The following is a 20,039-nucleotide window of genomic DNA, read 5'->3' on the forward strand; positions in this document are numbered from 1 at the left end:
CCTCCTCGCCATAACCCCCAATTCAAAGGGTGCCTCACGGCAAGCCGGTGGGGCCGTCGAGGGGAGCAGGCAGGGTAACGGTCCCGTCGGGAGGGAAGGAGGCGAGCAGCCCAGCACCTGTGAGGCCCGGCGGGCGACAGGCGCCCCAGGAGCTGGAGCCCCGGTCGGATTCTGGGGTCCGGGAGGATCGGGGCACCTTCCGCAGAAACAAGGATGAGGTGAGCTGACGGCTCGGGGGACGGAGGTGCAGAGGTGAGCTCTCTCTCGACAGTGGCGGCGCTGGGAGGAAACCGGACCCTGGAGAAGCTCGAGTCAACACCCCAAGAGCGTCAGGTCTTCCCTCGGGCGAGCTCCCCTTGCCAGGACGAGACTGGGGGCGCGGGTCTGTTTGGACGTCTGTTCTAGAAGGCTAAGTGTTCCTTCCAGGCAGTGAGGAGACCAAATCAACCTACTATTTGTACGTCCAAGCATTTCTTTCATTCCCGGGCTCTGCACTTCTAAGCTCAACCGTAAAGAATTCGGGGGAGAAAAAGTAATAAGCTTATTCATCTTACGACCGATTTTCCCTCCGAATGTCCTGTTGCCTTGCTTGCTTCGCCTCTGCCTTTTCACGTGTGACACGTGGGATTCATTCCACGACCGTTCCTGGCTCCTTCCAAAAGGGCACACAAGTCTTGTCTGCCCCGCACGATTGTCCCTCTGTCTTTGAGAGTCACACACCGATATTTATAGCTGCATTCTGGAATCATCCGGGACCCGCGGTACTGATTTCTAGGTGACCTCTAACTTCCCCAGCACGTGTAGGGTCACCTTGGGATTCACCTCCCTCGCTAGGGCTAATGACAAACCCGTGGCTCTAAACGCCCAACAGTTTGTCCTGCTCACAACAGATGCTCAGTCTCCCTCGGTGGTGTCACAACCCTTGATGGTATGTGATTGTGAATCAATCGTTTACATTTTAATTTACCCCCAAGAGAGATAATCGACATGTGAAATAGGAGTAAACGCTTTGGCTCTTCCACCCCAAGGCCCACTGTCTGGGGACCATCACTGCCCATAAAGATGATCCTTCTGCATGTGGATGTCCAATTTTCCCAGCACCATCTATTGAAGAGACTGTCTTTCTTCCAATGGATAATCTTTCCTCCTTTATCGAATATTAGATGACCATACATTTCAGGGTCCAATTCTGGGTTCTCTATTCTGTTCCATTGATCTATGTGTCTGTTTCTGTGCCAGGACCACACTGTCTTGATGACCACAGCTTTGTAGTACAACCTGAGATCTGGCATTGTGATGCCCCCAGCTATGGTTTTCTTTTTTAAAACTCCCCTGGCTATTCGGGGTCTTTTCTGATTCCACACAAATCTTAAAATAATTTGTTCTAACTCTCTGAAGAGAGTCCATGGTATTTTGATAGGGATTGCATTAAACGTGTACATTGCCCTGGGTAACATTGACATTTTCACAATATTAATTCTGCCAATCCATGAGCATGGAATATTTTTCCATCTCTTTGTGTCTTCCTCAATTTCTTTCAGAAGTGTTCTGTAGTTTTTAGGGTATAGATCCTTGACCTCTTTGGTTAGGTTTATTCCTAGGTATCTTATGCTTTTGGGTGCAATTGTAAATGGGATTGACTCCTTCATTTCTCTTTCTTCAGTCTCATTGTTAGTGTATAGAAATGCCACTGACTTCTGGGCATTGATTTTGTATCCTGCCACGCTACCAAATTGCTGTATGAGTTCTAGCAATCTTGGGGTGGAGGCTTTGGGGTTTTCTATGTAGAGTATCATGTCATCGGCGAAGAGGGAGTGTTTGACTTCTTCTTTGCCAATTTGAATGCCTTTAATGTCTTTTTGTTGTCTGACTGCTGAGGCGAGGACTTCCAGAACTATGTTGAACAGCAGTGGTGAGAGTGGACATCCCTGTCTTGTTCCTGATCTTAGGGGAAAGGCTCCCAGTGCCTCCCCAGTGAGAATGATATTTGCTGTGGGCTTTTCGTAGACGGCTTTTAAGATGTCGAGGAAAGTTCCCTCTATCCCAACACTCTGAAGGGTTTTGATCAGGAATGGATGCTGTATTTTGTCAAATGCTTTTGCTGCATCTATTGAGAGAATCCACATGCAGAAGAATGAAACTGGACCACTCTCTAGCACCAGACACAAAGATAAACTCAAAATGGATGAAAGATCTAAATGTGAGACAAGATTCCATCCAAATCCTAGAGGAGAACACAGGCAACACCCTTTTTGAACTCGGCCACAGTAACTTCTTGCAAGATACATCCACGAAGGCAAAAGAAACAAAAGCAAAAATGAACTATTGGGACTTCATCAAGATAAGAAGCTTCTGCACAGCAAAGGATACAGTCAACAAAACTACAAGACAACCTACAGAATGGGAGAGGATATTTGCAAATGACGTATCAGATAAAGGGCTAGTTTCAAAGATCTATAAAGAACGTATTAAACTCAACACCCAAGAAACAAACAATCCAGTCATGAAATGGGCAAAAGACATGAAGAGAAATCTCACAGAGGAAGACATGGACATGGCCAACACGCACATGAGAAAATGCTCCGCATCACTTGCCATCAGGGAAATACAAATCAAAACCACAATGAGATCCCACCTCACACCAGTGAGAATGGGGAAAATTAACAAGGCAGGAAACCACAAATGTTGGAGAGGATGCGGAGAAAGGGGAACCCTCCTGCACTGTTGGTGGGAATGTGAACTGGTGCAGCCACTCTGGAAAACTGTGTGGAGGTTCCTCAAAGAGTTAAAAATAGACCTGCCCTACGACCCAGCAATTGCACTGTTGGGGATTTACCCTAAAGATACAGATGCAGTGAAATGCCGGGACACCTGCACCCCGATGTTTCTAGCAGCAATGTCCACAATAGCCAAACTGTGGAAGGAGCCTCGGTGTCCATCGACAGATGATGGATAAAGAAGCTGTGGTCTGTGTGTACAGTGGGATATTCCTCAGCCATTAGAAACGACAAATAGGGATCCCTGGATGGTGCAGCGGTTCAGCGCCTGCCTTTGGCCCAGGGCGCGATCCTGGAGACCCGGGATCGAATCCCACGTCAGGCTCCCGGTGCCTGGAGCCTGTTTCTCCCTCTGCCTATGTCTCTGCCTCTCTCTCTCTCTCTGTGTGTGACTATCATAAATAAATAATAATAAAAAAAAAAAATTTATAGAAACGACAAATACCCACCATGTGCTTCAACGTGGATGGACCTGGAGGGTATTATGCTGAGTGAAGTAAGTCAATCGGAGAGGACAAACATTATATGGTCTCATTCATTTGGGGAATATAAATAATAGTGAAAGGGAATAGAAGGGAAGGGAGAAGAAATGGGCAGGAAATATCAGAAAGGGAGACAGAACATGAAGACTCCTAACTCTGGGAAATGAACTAGGGGTGGTGGAAGGGGAGGAGGGCGGGGGGTGGGGTGAATGGGTCACGGGCACTGAGGAGGGCACTTGACAGGATGAGCACTGGGGGTTATTCTGTATGTTGGCAAAAAGATGATCCTTCATCCCACACCTCTTTTCAACCTGGAAGGTTTGTGTCTTCCCTACGCCTCCTCAACCCACCCCCATGCAAGACGCTGGGGCTCCTCATCCCCGGCGGTGCTCCCAGTGCTGAAGCCCTCGCCTTTCCCTCTACAACCTGCTAACCCTGCTGCTCCCGCTGCTCTGTCCTTCTGGTCCACCGATCCACACCAGGCCCCTGGTCTAGGATCACCAGACTGTCCCTGGATTCACTCCCACAACCAGCCATGGCCACCCTGCCTCTCCCTGTCCCCATGGCTGTCCCTTCTCTGTCCACCCTGTCTCTCCCCATCCCCATGGCCATACCCCCACTCTCCCCCACTCCTCTCCCTATCCCCATGGCCACCTCACCTCTATCCCCCCTCTGTCTTCCCCACCATTGGCCACCTCACCTCTCCCCATCCCCATGGCCATACCCCCTCTATCCACCCACCTCTCCCTGTCCCCATGTCCACCTCACCTCTGTCCCCACTCCAACCCCCCTCTATCCATCCACCTCTTCCTGTCCCCGTGGCCACCTCACCTCTGTCCCCATTCCGTCCCCCTCTATCCACCCCACCTCTCCCTGTCCCCACGGCCACCTCACCTCTGTCCCCCCCCATCTACCCCACCACTGGCCACCCCTCCTCTCCCCATCCCCATGGCCTCATTCACCAAATTCACTGCACCTAGCACATGTCAGATGTTCAATAAACTATGTTGAATGAAAAATGAAATAAACCGGTTAAAAATAAGTGTGGTAAAAAGACAGGAAATACTGTCTCCCCCAAAGAATCAGACTCAGAGTTAACGATGTCACATCGCAGGCCTTGCTGGTCCAGGCCAGACATTCCCGCGCTGGGATCGGGTCTCCCACGGGTGCCGGAGCCTTACTTTCGCACGCCTCCTAGAGGGAAGACTTTTTCCCCAATCGTGGCCAGCACGCTGTTCCATTCGGTCAGAGTGAACTTGGGTATGATAATCTTTACAGGTGGGATAAATAGTCTTCCATTTGTGAAAACACTGTAAGAATGGAAAAAAAAAAAAAAAAGCATTCATTACCACCTTACACTTGAGGGCGAAACACTGGAAATTCCATGAAGGACCCCTCATTACAGAACTAGGAGGGGCACGCACCGCACCAGGCGGCCCTCGGACACACGGCCTGGCCCGCCGGGGACCGTCACCAAGCGGCTCGATGCTGAAGGCCCGGCGACACAGCAATACCGCAGGGAAACCTCTTTTCACAATCAAGTGCCCATGAGAACAGAACGAAACTCCACTTTTTAAATAACATGCCTCCACTATGGTGAGTAAACTGGAAGAAAATTGTGCCCATTTGGCAAATAAAGGGGGAATTCTGACTTTAAAAATGCAGTTACTGTCCCTTCCCATGGAGCCAAGATAGTGTCCCAGAGGAAATAATGTGCAATCCTCCGAAAAGATAATAAAACAACTGATTTCACTCGTGCAGTTTTAAGGCAGCTTCGCCGAGGTCCCAGCGGGTTTATTTTTCTTCTGTGTTGGGGGGAAGCGGGGGGTCAGCAGAGGGGAGAGACCACATGGCAAGGTTCTCCCGTTAATGAGGCTGTGACACCTGGTCCAAGTCACTTGGCAACAGTTTCAGACTCTTGTGACTCCTACTAAAATAAGGTAAAATACGAGCCTTGTTTCTTTAAGTCTAAAAGCAATGAATAGTATTTAACCTTAAGGAGCTCGATTTTACGATTCCAGCTTTCAATTTTTTACATTATTATTTATGGTTACTGTTGTTTTGTTGCCGTTTTTCCTGTAATGCAAATAACTTAAAATTGGATGAATACATCTCTTTCTTTTTAGAGCAAATCTAAACTTGAATATGTTTGTGAGAAAATACAGAGAATCTGTTTTCTTTTCTAATGCTCTGTGGTAAGGGGCTTCCAATCAATGCAGAGACCATCTCCTTCCATGGGTAAAATATTGCCCCAAAATAAACCCTAGAAAACAATGTTCTGTGCGAGTCATATCACAATGCACTTATGCGCTATCACTCCAAAAAATAAATATTTGCTACCCTGTTCCATCTATTGGTTTTCCTAAGTGCTTTATTCCAAAAGTCTTTACAAACACAGATTACTAATAATGAAACAAGTGTTTAAACAAGGTCATGTTGGGTTTTCATCTAAATTTTCAAGGATATTTAACATACATGCTTATCCTGAGCGTGGAGTAATGGGCACTCTTATGAACTGAATTGTGTCCCCCCCAAACTGTGGCAGCCCCAGCAGACAGACACACAGACACATACAGCAGCGCTGCTCAGAGTGTCACGATCTTCCTCAGGCACAGCTGGTCACATAGACTGAGGAGATGCATGGGATTAATAACCATTGACCCATTCTTTCCATTTCGCAAAATCCAATGCATGGAAATGAAACAGATTTACATGTAAAGATGTTTCCCACGGGATTATTTATAGAAACAAAAACATAAAAACAACCTCTAGGTCCAGGAACTGAGCAATGGTTAAATAAATTGTGGCCCAGCCATACAATAATCACTTATGCATCCGTTTAAAATTGTTTATGCAGAATTTATATTTACAGGGGAAATGGTCAAATATAATTAATGTCATTAAAAAAATGCACAACAGGAGATACAAAGAGAAGAGGAAAAGTAAGTGTCCCTCCAGCTAATAGTGGTTGTCTGAAGCGTAGGATGAGGGATTTTTATTTCACTCTTTTCTAGGTTCTCACATTTATTTATAATAAGCATGTAAACATGGGGAAAGCTACCCATATGAATATTTTAATTTTAAAAGACCAAAAAAAAGGGAAAGAACTGTTATCTCCAACTTATAAATTAGGAAATCACAAGTTCAGAGGGCATGCTGGACTAAACACGTCGCCCAAAGTTTGCTGGTTGAGCTGAAGAATAACTAGACCTTCTTGCTACACCAGAATTCAAGCATCAGACCATCCGCCGGCCACCTGGCATTCCAGGCAGCTGGATGGCTGACCGACCAGCCCCACTGGAACACCCAAGAACGGTTTCCCAGGAACGCAGGTGACGGAAAGGTAACAGGTGGGCAGGAGCCCCTGGCACGTGGCAAAAGCCCAGCACCATTAGATTAGAGCACATCCAAATTTTGGGAAACTATGTAGCCCTTTTTTTTTTTTTCGGTTTTTTTTTTTTTTTTTAAAGCACAGCTTATCCATGTGTGCTCATAAGGAACCATCTCCAAAATACACTATGTGGTGAAATAAAAGGAGGCTGCACAACAGTATTTGTAGGATATTATGTTTGCCAAAGTGTGTACCTGGGAGCCTGCGCTCCAAGGACCCTCCAGAAGGGTTAGCAGTGGTTGCCTCTGGGGAAGTCACTAGAGATATAGGGATATAAAGTGGGAGGAACGCTTACTTTTAATGTATACCTTTTAAAACTATATATTTATTTACCGCGGGCATGGGTTGCTCTGGTCACAAAAAATCATTGATTTTCAAAAATAACTGAAATAAGAGAAGTTAAAGGCATAAAACTATAGTCAATGTACCGCCAATGGTGCTCATTAATGTTTAATAGGAAATATTTTAAATATTCTGAGGACATATTTTAAATTATTAAAATAGGAAATATTTTAATTCTTTTTTTTAATATTTTATTTATGTATTCATGAGAGACAAGAGAGAGAGAGAGGCAGAGACACAGGCAGAGGGAGAAGCAGGCTCCATGCAGGGAGCCCGATGTGGGACTCGATCCCGGGACTCCAGCATCGCACCCTGAGCCGGAAAGCAGACACTTAACCGCTGAGCCACCCAGGCGTCCCTAATTTTTTTCAAATAGGAAATACCACATGGATCTAGGAACAGACTTCAGTCAGGTGCCTGTGATGGTGATTACAATGACCCAACATGTACCAGGTTACACAGCTTGCTTAGTGGCCGAAGGACATAAATCGAGCCTCAACCTCCACTTCAAATATATATCGCCTGGACCAGCTCAATTCTGAGGAGACCCAGACAGGGGAGCATGGGGCTCTCCCTCCAAATCCCGCACATGGTCAATGAGCCACCCCAACCCCATCACCCCACCACCCCACCCATGAGGACGAGAGAGAAGCCTCTGGAACCCATCTTAACTATTTTGTTTGCTTGTTTTTATAGTTACAAGGTCTCCAAGCAAAAATGATCAGGTCTTTGTAGACAAGACACTGTGTTTCAATGGATATTTGGGTCCATCTAGTGGAATTTCTGGCACACCAATATAATGCATGGAGTACATACGTACATGGTCTGCATGGAGCAAGTGTAAGTGGTAACAGAAAAATGTCCATCAAAATAAGTGAGAATCACTGATGTCTTGGCTCATGCCAGAAAAAAAAAAAAAATATATATATATATATATATAGCTTTAGCAATATGCTTCTTTGCCAGGAAGGACCATAAGCCAATCCTGTCCCCTGAGATTTCTATACATTCTTCAGAAACAGAGGTCTTTCACAAAATTCGGAAACACTGTGCCTCTCATCCCTTCAAACCAGCTCTCAGACTTGCAGAAGGCACAATGGAAAGGCCTGGCTGTTGACGTGTGTGCCCTGCACACGAGCAAGGAAAGGTATTTGATCGTGGAGGCTCTGAAGAGAGATGAAAGAGGCCAAATTTGACTAATCAACAGGTCACATTTCCCACATCCCTCCACTTCCCAGTCTGGGCTCTGAGGAGTCTATGTAGCAAGGGCTTTCCATCCAATGGGTCCCCAGCCCCCCGACGGTCAGGGCAAGCGTGAAGGGCACCGGGTCAGGAATGTGGCAGATGCTGACGGCGGCCAGGACTGGACGCCCCTGCTAGTGTCGCCTGGACATGGAGAGCCCCTGCCTCTTGCTGAAATTCTGTCCACTGGGAGCAGAACATGGTATAAGGGAGGGACCTATGCCCACCTCAACACCAGAGACTTTAATCTATAAAATATTATGGATTAAAATTAAAATATCACAATACGAGGAGGATTTGGAGACAACTGCCATCTGGGGAGCGTCAGAGCTGGGACCAGCAGCGTGGGCCTTTTGGACAGGTCGCCAGGGAGCCCTCAGCGCACCTTGCCACGCGGCTCGGGAGTCCCGTTTTACAAGCAAGGGAGCCAGTTCAGGGAGACCAGGTGTGTGCCATTCACAAAGACAGTAAAATAAAAGTAGGATTTGAGGGATCCCTGGGTGGCTCAGCAGTTTAGCACCTGCCTTCAGCCCAGGGCATGACCCTGGAGTCCTGGGATCGAGTCCCACATGGAGCCTGTTTCTGTCTGTGTCTCTCATGAATCAATAGATAAAATCTTTTAAAAAAAAAAAAAAAAGGCAGGATTTGAGCCAATGATTTGTTGAGTCAAATATGTTCTTTGTCCCACCCTAAAACGTAAGGCAGACGGGCCCAGAACGTGGCCTCCATCACTCTGGACAACTGCACACCGAGCAGCACGGGAGCAGGACTCCCTGTAACCCCAGGGCTCTGCCAGCAAGAGCTCAGGGTGGGGAAGCCACGCGTGAGTGTCCTTTCAACACCCAGCAGCTGCAACTGCTGGATTGAAAACCAAATAAATAAACCCTAAGACCAAATTGTCTGCATGAAGCCCTTGGGTTTCCACCTCCATGTAAACTGTTGGACAGCACGGCAATTGGATCGTTTTTCCAAAATCAGGGTTCAAGGGAAGAAAGGATACGTAGCACCTGAAAGGCTGAATCATACAGGTGTCCCTGCCAGACAGAGGGAGAGGAGGAGGAGGGGAGGGGGAGAGGGGTGAAGGGGGGAGGGGTGAAGGCGTGAAGGCGAGTCCGTGTAGCTCGAACACTTATCTTTAAGGAGCTACAGCAGTCGTGGGGATCCCTGGGTGGCGCAGCGGTTTGGCGCCTGCCTTTGGCCCAGGGCGCGATCCTGGAGACCCGGGATCGAATCCCACATCGGGCTCCCAGTGCATGGAGCCTGCTTCTCCCTCTGCCTGTGTCTCTGCCTCTCTCTCTATCTCTCTGTGACTATCATAAATAAATAAAAAGTTAAAAAAAAAATTAAAAAAAAAATCTTAAAAGGAGCTACAGCAGTCGTGATTTCTCACCCACAAGACCTTACTCACTTAACGTGTCGGGATGTACGGTGAAATGTCTGCCACCTGGACGGCACAATCATATCACAATGTACCACTGGTTTGATCTGAAAAAAAGAAAAAAGCAGGCCTGAGACTTCAGTTCAAACTGGCGAACACCTGGTAAATACCAATGGCTGCAGAGCACGGCCCGAAACCTAAGTGAAGGCAGGGAGGCCCCAGGACGGGCTCCGGGGAGGCCGGATTCCCTGCTGGGAGCAGAACGGGACTCCCACCCAGCCAGGCCAGGTGACGGGGACGGGGGTCAGTGGCTGTGGACTCCAGTGGGGGGTGAAGGTCCCGTGCGCAGGTGCAGAGCACAGTGGGGCTGGAGCGGTCACGGGAGGTTGGGGGAGACACACCCACCAGCGTGCTAAGGGGCGCCCAGCAGCTCATCGCCAGGTAGGTGTTGGGTGGGCTCCCCAGGTATGTGGCTCAGGCAAACTGTGGGCACCAAGAACGACTGAGGTTTCTGAGTCAGGCCACGGGGGTCGAGCTAAATGTCCTGCCAGGTGGTGAGAGGGCCTCCCCGGGCTCCCCGATGCTTCTCTTCCCTTTCCTGAGACTCCAACCTAAGGGGCTGAGCCGCCCCTGGGGCCTCATTCACCTTCAGCTTCATGCCCACCGGGGCCTAGACGCTCCCGGGCGACAAGGATGGGAGCCCTGCCGCGGACAAGCAGAACCTCTCTTCCTCACGGTCTTCTCCTTTAAGAGTCCGGAAAAGCAAGAGGAGGGGATTGTGCCCCTGGCGCACTGGGGGACGGAGCCCATGGCCCCGCGCAGCCCCGGAACTTCTCGAGGCTTCTCCATCAGCACCCCTGAAAGTCGCCCCAGCTGTGTTCCTTCCCTGTCACCCAGCCCACCCAGCTGGAGGGCTTGGGGCCTCATCACCCTCCAGCCCTCCATAGCCCAAAAGCCTCCCTGGGCACACGAGGCCCCCACATTGCCTCTCCTCGAGTGCACCCACCTCATTCCACTGCTCCACGCAGGACCCCGGCAGCACAGGGCCTTTGGTCAGGCTCCTGCCAGCTCAGAGCCCACGTACCACACACAGCACAGCCGCTCTGTGCCAGCGCTAAACCCATTCCACCAAGCACCCTCTAATGACACCCTCTAATGAGTATGTTGCCCAGGCCACACGCTGCTGTCCCTGTAAGGTGGCCCCACTGCACAGTGAGCTCCTGGCTGAGATGCGCAAGCCGCCCTTCCTCACACCAAGGCCACCGGAAGGCCTGACCTGGGGCCCCACCCCCGGAGCCCTGACCTAGAGCCTCACCTCCCCAGAAGCCTACATGGAGCCCCGCCCCCCAGGCCTGACCTGGAGCCCCGCCCCCGGCACTGCTGCTGCACCTGCACACCTGCTGCTGCCCCTCCCTCACCCGTCTCAGGCGGTGTGACCCAGGCCCACCATGCAGCTCACAGCAGGGGACAAGTCACTCGGTACCAAAACCGTTAGCTGCAGGCCTGGGGCTGGGACTGGGGTCAGACCACACACCCCTCCCTCATTCCCCCGCTCCTGAGCCTCATCTCTGCCCCGAGCGTGCTGCCTCCCTGAGCTCCTCTCCCTGCCAGGCCCACAGCTGGGAGAGGCTCTGCCCGAGGTGGGCACCAGCGCTCAGGGCCCTGCTCCAGCAGGGAGGGCAGAGGCCAACCGCCCGGGCCCACAGCTGGATCCCCCCACCCCACCTGCCTGACCGCCCTGTCTCCCCCCACCCCACCCCACCTGCCTGGATGCCCTGTACCCCCCCACCCCGCCTGCCTGACTGCCCTGTCTCCCCCCACCCTGCCTGCCTGGCTGCCCTGTCTCACCCCACCCTGCCTACCTGACCATCCTGTCTCCCCCCCACCCTGCCTGCCTGGTCGCCCTGTCTGTCCCCACTCCCTAGTCCTGCCGGGCTGCCCCGCTCACGCACACACAGACCACCCAGACCTGTGACGTTGGGGCAGCTCTCCTGAGTTACCCCACGTGCGTCGAAGTCACCTACAAAGCTCCTTTGCCAAGAATAACACCGACCCGCGTCCTCCGGGTTCACCATGAGAGGGACGAGCGAGCTGCACGGACCATTAACAGGGGCGACAAAGTTTGGGCATCTCCTTCTCTCTCCCCGGCACTGTTTTTTAAAGAGGAGGAGAATGTGCCATTCTGGGTCTTCTGAGGCCCCAAGGAGGAGTGGGCCCACCGGGCGGAGTGGAGAAGGGTCAGAAGGACAAGTCACGGCGAGGTGACTGAGGAGAAGGCCCGTCCAGCACCTGCTGCGGCTTGAACCACCGAGTCAGGAGGGAGGGCTGCCTGAGAGGCCCGGACGGCAGAGCAGGCCGCGGGCAGCCGCAGGTGGGACGAGGGCACGTGGACCCTGCAGCCCAGGCCTCACATCCAGCCCGCCTCGCCCTGCCCCTGCAAGCCTGAGGGGCCGATGGAGCCCTGAGCTGAGTCCAGTCCTGTCTGCAGGGGGGACAACACAGCTCGCAGGGGCCTGTGAGATAACAGAAGACGCGCGACACCACACCTGCCCCGTAGTGATAACTCCCCATGCAGTGAACCCGAGTCTCCCAACACATCAGAGACACAGAGAGGTGGCGGGACGGAGAGAGATGCAGAGAGGTGGTGGGACGGAGAGACACAGCCCTTGGGCATCTGCATCTCACTGAGGCCCCGAGAGAATGCTGGTCTGACCCACAGCCAGCTGCTCGTGCCCCCACTTCCCCATCTCTGAAAGCGGCCCCAGCCCAACCCGTTTGCTCCACCCCAGAACCTGGGAGACACTGGGGAGTCCCTTGCTCCTTACAGCCCAGCAGCTAAACCATTAGCACGTCTCCGCCTCCCCCCTGCCCCCCCCACCCCGCGGCGCTCGCCGTCCCTGCCCCTACCGTGCCGGCCAGGCGGCTGACCTCGCACCCCACCCTCACCCCCTCCCCACATGGGGCAGAGCCGCCCTTGGACACAGCAGTCGGCGTGGTCACCCTGTGACTCAGCCCCTGTGGTGGCGATGGCCACTCGCCCACGGCGCCCCCTCCCCTCCCGGCCTCCCCACACCACAGCCCCGCACGCACTCCTGCGGCTCTTGAACATCAAGACCTTGAGCCTGGAACGTTCTCCTGGGTCTGCACCTCGCTCTTCCCTGCACGAGCAAGTCACTTTGGAAGCAGCTCCTCAGAGAGGCCCTCCCGGACCAGTCACGCCCTAGATTCGTTTCCACCACAGCATTTAATACTGTCTTAATGTTTGTGCTTATTTATTTACCTATTATCGATTCCTCCTTACAGGCTGCAAGCCTCCCGAGAAGCAGAGCGCTCGACTGTCACGTGGACAAGGGACCCCCAGAGCCCGAAGAGCGAGCGGCCCACAGGAGGAGTTGGAGAAGGCCGCCGTGACTGGATGAATAGACGCTGTCACGGCAAGTGATAAACAGCCCTGCTCCTCCAGGAAGAATCCAGAAAACGCAAGGTCATTGGAGACCTAGAGCCATGTCGCACCATCTAGATTATATCCACCTGCCTGCTGATAGCAGCACCATCAAAGCCTCGAGCATCAATAGCTACCATGAATTTACTGACCTAGTTTAAAAACAAAACAACAGAAATTATTGTCTGCAAAATTCTATTAAGGTACAACTACCCTAAGAAACAGCTTTCTGCTCCATCGCCTCAAATTATGGAAACAATGAGCTAATTGGTTTTTTATGTGTTAATGATTCATTAACCCTGCTATCACCTGCCTAATTAAATAACCCCAGCAATTAAATACACGATTCTGGATTTTTTTTTTCCTCTGAACTGCATATAATCCCCTAAGAAAGCTCATGTGGCTTTCTGTAACTGTCTGGCGGTGATGACAGCTTCAGAGATCGTGTCACCCATCTGCCCTGAGAGGCTGAAGTGCTCAGTGGGCTTTGCGGCTCCTTAACCAACTGTCCGAGGTAATTAAACCAAATCCACGCCAACGCCAGAAGAGCCTTCAGGTCACCGCAGGTGTATTTCCGGCTCTGGCTTACTGAGGCCTGCTCCGCGGCAGGAGTTGCATCCACACCTCACCCTCAAAATAACCAGGCCAAACACCGGCGTGTAAACAACCCGAGCTGCTAAGAATCTTCACCAAGAACACACCGTCGCGAAGCGTCCTGGCCGTAATAAGCCATCAAAAAAAAATATTTTATCATAGATTTTAGCAAACTGGGGATTTGAACCTCTGCCAGCGGGGCACTTAGGAGGCTGTGTCCTGAGTCTGACTCATCCGTGATTCGGACACTGGCTCCATCACCTTCGATGTTGATAACCTTGAACGGGCTGTGCACCTATGTCCTCGCGTGCGAATGCAGACGGAAGTGGTGCCTGTCGTGTAAGGTCTGCTTTCAGGATGTGTGACAGGAGATGAGAAGGTGCAATTGTGGGGCGCTCAGCAAAACGCCAGGAATGCGTTAGGAGCTCAGCTGGGAGCAGCTGTGGCGGTGGGGTGGTGGTGGCGGCTGTTCTTGCTGTTAGCCTCCCAAGTCTCTGCTCTTGGCACCTCATCCAGCTGCTCCGACTACCCTCAGTGAACATCCTCACAGCCTGTTTGAGGTGCAAGACCTCAAACAAAAAAGACCCAAGAGAGTCTAGCACCAAGAAAAGACCCCATCACGTACCCACATCAGGGGGAGAGTCTCATAATTAGTGAACGGTGCTCATCAGGGTCTGGAGCGTGTGCTGTGCAAGCTGGAGTAACAGAGAGGCCCCTACACCACTTTACAAGTGGCCCTTTGCTTAGCCTAAGGGCCCAAACAGATATACTTGTAAAGGGACACACAATGGCCACAGGTCACAGAAACCCCACGGAAGGTACAGCAGTGGGCTCTCCTTTGCTCATTCTGTCCATTAAGGAAAAGGTCACCCTGGGCCACCTCCAAAGGCACTTCAGTTCTCGTTCTGAGATCCTCTGAGTCCAAAACAGACAAAAACCAAAAAATCAGCTTTAACTCTTTCCAAAAACGTCCAAGAATCATCATAGGTTAGCCATTCTGGAGCAGCGAGGTGCGGGGTCGGAAAGGCAAGCAGGTGGGGAATCACACTTCCCCCACCCTGGCACCATTGCCTGTAGAAATGTGGCTAATCTGGGCAAGCCCTCGGCACCTCTGCAGCCCTCCCCCGGCTTTTACCATGTGGGCGCTAGAGGGGGAGACCAGGCAGGTGTGTCTAAGACACGGGGGGACTCAGTCGGTGAAGCGTCTGCCTTCAGCTCATGACCCCGGGGTCCTGGGATGGAGTGTCAGGCTCCCTGCTCAATGGGGAGTGTGCTTCTCCCTCTCCCCTCCCCCCTGCTCACACTCTCTCTCTCCATCTCTCGCTCTCTCAATCTTAAATAAATAAAAAAAATCTTTTCTAAAAATAAAACATGGCTGGAGAAATAGGTTCTTGGCCTTCTTGGTCATGATGATGATGAATTTTTACTTCCTATTTTTTGGAAAATGTTGAGGTTTTTTTTTACATTCAATAAAACAGAAGAACCATGACTGGGGTTTTATAATTGCCTCAGCTGATACCATGCACCGTGTAGAGTTCTATCATGATTCTAAAAGTTGGGATTGCCCCCACCCCCGGCATGTGGAGAGGGCCGCAGGGACACCGCCCAGACCTCCCTGGGGGTTTCTCCATGACGATGGCACAGGAGGGCAGGTCCCTGTCTGGGTTCCCGCGTGCCCTCCACGACAGCGGCTGCGCTGGATGATCATGAGCCTTGAGTGGAAGTCGCAGAGCTAGAGGAGTGGCAGGGCTGAGGATGGGCCAGGCCGGCATTCCCAGCTCTCTGGGGAGGCCTGGAGACCAGCCCCTCGCCTGGAATCAGCCAGGTAGTTCAGAGCAGCTGACGCGAGAGCTCCTGCCCCGACGACAGCCCCCACTCTGCAGCCGAACAACGACAACAGCAACCACTGTCCACTGAGCTCCTAACTCACCTGGGGCCTCTTGCTAGGCAGTGGGCCGAGGGTTGCCTCATCTTGTTGCCTCATCTTACCAAGAGCAACAGTGTTTCCCACCTAACCACTCCTATATTTCAAATCCTACTGGTTTGATGATTTATTTCTTCATGTTGTAAGATGCTTTATCTTCTCCAAACTATTTTTACTGCCAGCTGCCCCTCGTACACCAGCATCTCTCTCGCCCGCTCTCCTCATCCCACCTCGGCAACCTCAGGCCTCTTCTTCAAACAGAGGGGGCCACAGTATGCAAAGCAAGCAATCACCCAGCGAGCATCCATGGGGTAAGCTCAACATTTAGAGAACATCCTTCAATGACTCCTTTTGGAAAAAATAAAATAGTAACACATGAGACCAACCACTCCGACAGGCCTGGTGTCAACCGTCTACATCACCATAGAGTCTCAAATGATGGCGTATGAATAAAATAACCAAAAAGGAAGAAACAAGAGGGAGACTAAGGGGGTGGAGGATTAGGAAAAATGCAAACAGAAGCAGAGAAGAAAAGAACGAAAGCAGAGTGAGCACAGGACAGCACATTTATACTTCACCAGTATCCCCAGGGTCAGAGGTGGTTAAGTCTGCTCCTATGTTCACAACGAGGGTTAGAAGAAATAGATAATGAAGCTGCTGACAAATGCCAGCCAATGGAGGAGGAAGTTACCCGCATCAGCTTCCATGGTGAGGCTGGGAAAAGCAGGTCCACCCAGCAGTCGGCAGACAGGGGGGGAGGAGGCAAGCAAGCAGGTCAACGCAGCTTGGTGGGCCCAGGTCACACCCAAGCCAGTCACTCCCCTCCTCCGCCTGACACCACAACAGAAATCTCCATCATAACCGGAGGGAATGATGCTGAATGAAGTCAATCAGAGAAGGGCAAACAGTATACGGTCTTATTCATTTGGGGAATATACAAAATAGTGAAAGGGAATAAAGGGGAAAAGAGAGAAAATGAGTGGGAAATATCAGTGAGGGAGACAGCACATGAGAGACTCCTAACTCTGGGAAACAAACGAGGGGTGGCGGAAGGGGAGGTGGGTGGAGGGTGGGGGTGACTGGGTGACAGGCACTGAGGGGGCACTTGATGGGATGAGCACTGGGTAATATGCTATATGTTGGCAAATTGAACTCCAATAAAAAAATTTTTTTTAAATCTCCATCGTTGGGCCAAGACGCTGTCTCCACAGTATCTCTGACAAAAATGCAAATGCATCACATGGCAGAGAAAGGAAGTCACTCCCTCCTGTGACAAAGACACAGAAACCATCCATGAAGGCCTGAGCCCTGGGAGGGAAGGGCACTTGGGGGGAGCATGAGAGGAGAGCGATGGGCTCAGAAAGGAAGTGAGGGTGCAAGGAAGTCACCCCACACAGAAGCATGGCTCCCTACCCAACAACACAGGAGAAAGTTCAGAGCAGAACCAATGAAATAGAAAGCAGAGCGAAGAAATTGAGAAAACCAATAAAACCAATCATTGGTTCTTCAAGATTGTTAAGACTGATAAAACTGTAGACAGTATCACCCGGACAATGGAGAGAAGACACAAATGACCAGGAATGGTAGGCATGAGGGAGGTCACATCATGGGATCCCACAGATGTTAACATGATAAAAGAACATTATTAACAATTTCATGGGGCACCTGGGGGCTCAGTCAGTAAAGCTCCAACTCTTGGTTTCAGCTCAGGCCATGATCTCAGGGTCATGGGATGGAGCCCCGCATGCAGCTCCACATTCAGCAAGGAGTCTGCTTCTCCCTCTCTCTCTCTCTCTGCCCCTCCTCCTGCTCCCACATGCCCACTCTCCATCTTTCTCTCTCAAATAGATAAATAAATATTTTAAAAAATAAAAGGGGGGATCCCTGGGTGGCGCAGCGGTTTGGCGCCTGCCTTTGGCCCAGGGTGCGATCCGGAAGACCCTGGATCGAATCCCACGTCGGGCTCCCGGTGCATGGAGCCTGCTTCTTCCTCTGCCTGTGTCTCTGCATCTCTCTCTCTCTCTCTCTCTGTGACTATCATAAATAAATAAAAATTTTTTAAAAAATTAAAAAAAAAAATAAAAATAAAAAAATAAAAAATAAAAGGGAAATGACTTCATGCTAATAAATTCAACAACTAAAATGAAATGGACAAGTCAAAAGAGACAAACTAGCAAAGTTCACTCAAGAAGAAACAGACAACCCTAGGAGCCCTATATCCAGTGCGGCAGCTGGATTTGTAGTTAAAAACCTTCCCACAAAGACAACTCCAGGCCCAGTTGGCTCCACTGATAACTTCTATCAAACATTTAAGGAAGAAATGATACCAAAGCTAGAGAGAGACATTACGAGAATAAAAAGCTACAGACCAGCATCCCTCCGTGAACATAGACGCAAAAATTCCAAACAAAAGTTTAGCAAATAAAACCCAACAATGCATAAAAAGGGCAATATTTCACGAGTGGGGTCTGTCTCAGGAATGCAAGGTTGGCTTAATATCTGAAAATCAATCAATGTATCCATAATATTAACAAACAAAAAATGAAAAGCCACATGATCATCCCAGCAGACACAGAAGAAGGCCTGCCAATTCTAATTTAAATCTGAATCCTACATCCCACGCACAGGCCTGACCCAGCCACAGTGGGCACCGTGTTTTATCTTGTCCACCTTCAGCCTTCTCCTCCTCCCTGCTCTTCCAGGGCTGGGCTGGAGGGCATGGGAAGGACAGCGTCTACTGTGATTGGAGCCGCTGCAGCTGACTTTCTTAGCAGGTGTCCAATGTGGCAGGTGTCCAATCAATAAAAGACTAGTCTTTTAGCTCATTATTATATTATCCCCAGAATTATGGGTATGTCCCCCAAGAAACACAAAGACAAGGTGTATTAAGTAATAGTAAGTAATCAGATTTGGGGGCACCCAGGTGGCTCAGTCAGTTAAATGTATGCCTTCAGCTCAGGTCCTGGGATCAAGCCCCACGTCAGGCTCCCTGCTCAGTGGGGAGTCTGCTTCTCCCTCTCCTCCCTGCTTATGCTATCTTGGTCACAATCTCTCTCTCTCCTCTCTCTCTCTCTCTCTCAAATAAATTTTAAAAATATTGTTTTAAAAAAGTAATCAGAGATGACCAAAAGGGAGTAAGGTAAGTAGTTTAGGTGAGCAGTAGAGATAGCAAGAGAGAGACGCCCACCGGTATGACCTACAAACCTCAGCCCTGTGACTCTGGCCCTCCATCTTCGTATGGGACAGAAGGACCCAGATCTTAATGTCAGGCTATCTTTAGGGTCCACTCATGGGAACAGATTTCATTTCTTGGACCAAATCTTCCTTCAGTCAAAGCTCATTCGAGGTTGGCTACACCACAGATACACGTCCCTGAAAATACTACACTCCCACCAAGACAGAATTTACATATCCAACAACAATAACACAATCTGCTTTCAGTGACTTCTCCCACCACTCGTGCTCTCTCTGACTCTCACTCTCTCTCTCAAATCAATAGATAAAATCTATGAAGAAGAAGAAGAAGAAGAAGAGGGGGGAAGAAGAATCACACAGCACCTCCCACCCTCTTTATTCAGGTGGCCCTGAACTTCTGTCACTGCTAGGAGTGTTTCTTGTTGGAAAGTTGCCCACTGCCCCGGCAAGTCACAGTTTAGGGTGGGTACATGACAAATATGACTTGATTCATCACGTGCCTGGCAATGCAGACCCTAAGGAAACAGCTCAAAGCTTCTGAGGGCTCATGCTTGAGACCTGTGCTGGAGCTCCTAGGCTGCCCTTTACTGGACCTCGGGCACAGATTCCAGGGCACACCGAAGCCCTGCTTCTTTAAACTGCGGAGGGAGGGGACCAGCATGGATGTCTTCCTGGTACATGATACATGTCTCACCATGCAGCCGTCACACCAGTTCACGGAGCAGAAAATTCAAAATACCAAAACTACCACTGAGAGAAGTAAATACTCTTGAAATCTCACCTCTGAATACCCAACAAAATGACAAGTCTATGTTTAAAAAATAAATAAAAGCCATATTACATTCTAAATATCAACAGGATATCTTGCTTAAAACCTAGCAATTTCTGTTGCTTATTTTAAAAAGTGGATCTCTTTTATACTTATTAAATGTTTTTGGTTTTTTTTTTTGTTTTTTTGTTGTTGTTGTTGTTGTTTTGTTTTTTTTTTTTGCTAAGAATCAGGTGATGTGAACAGAGTGATGGAAAGCTCCACCCTGTAGACCTTTCAAAAGTCTGTCAGGCACAACAATGTCGAAAACTGGGGCAAATCTTTAAATTTAGCATGATAATTAGCTTCAACTTTAAGTGATGTAACTTAAAATAGCCTTTCCTGACGCCTGTCTTTCCAAATCCCCCCAAAACAAAAGTGAAGACTTTCGATAAATAATTGCACAAGTGTGTCTCAAAGATGACAGTCTTCCTAACCACGGTCTTAGAGTATTTTTACTGACT

The 20,039-nt window shown here is 50.1% G+C and overlaps 1 protein-coding gene across 1 annotated transcript in view; it reads right to left on the reverse strand.

Annotated features, from left to right (window-relative positions):
* Nucleotides 1-20,039, reverse strand: part of DCDC2C (doublecortin domain containing 2C) — a 91,836-nt gene that overhangs the window by 63,118 nt on the left and 8,679 nt on the right. Inside the window, exons 3-4 of the mRNA XM_072767806.1 lie at nucleotides 9,643-9,719; nucleotides 4,441-4,569 (exon numbers count right to left, since the gene is read on the reverse strand). Of these exons, the coding sequence (XP_072623907.1) occupies nucleotides 4,441-4,569; nucleotides 9,643-9,719 (206 nt within the window). The remainder of the gene's footprint in view (nucleotides 1-4,440; nucleotides 4,570-9,642; nucleotides 9,720-20,039) is intronic.

The sequence above is a fragment of the Vulpes vulpes genome, chromosome 8, assembly GCF_048418805.1.
Source record: "Vulpes vulpes isolate BD-2025 chromosome 8, VulVul3, whole genome shotgun sequence".
In the NCBI taxonomy this organism is placed as follows: domain Eukaryota; kingdom Metazoa; phylum Chordata; class Mammalia; order Carnivora; family Canidae; genus Vulpes; species Vulpes vulpes.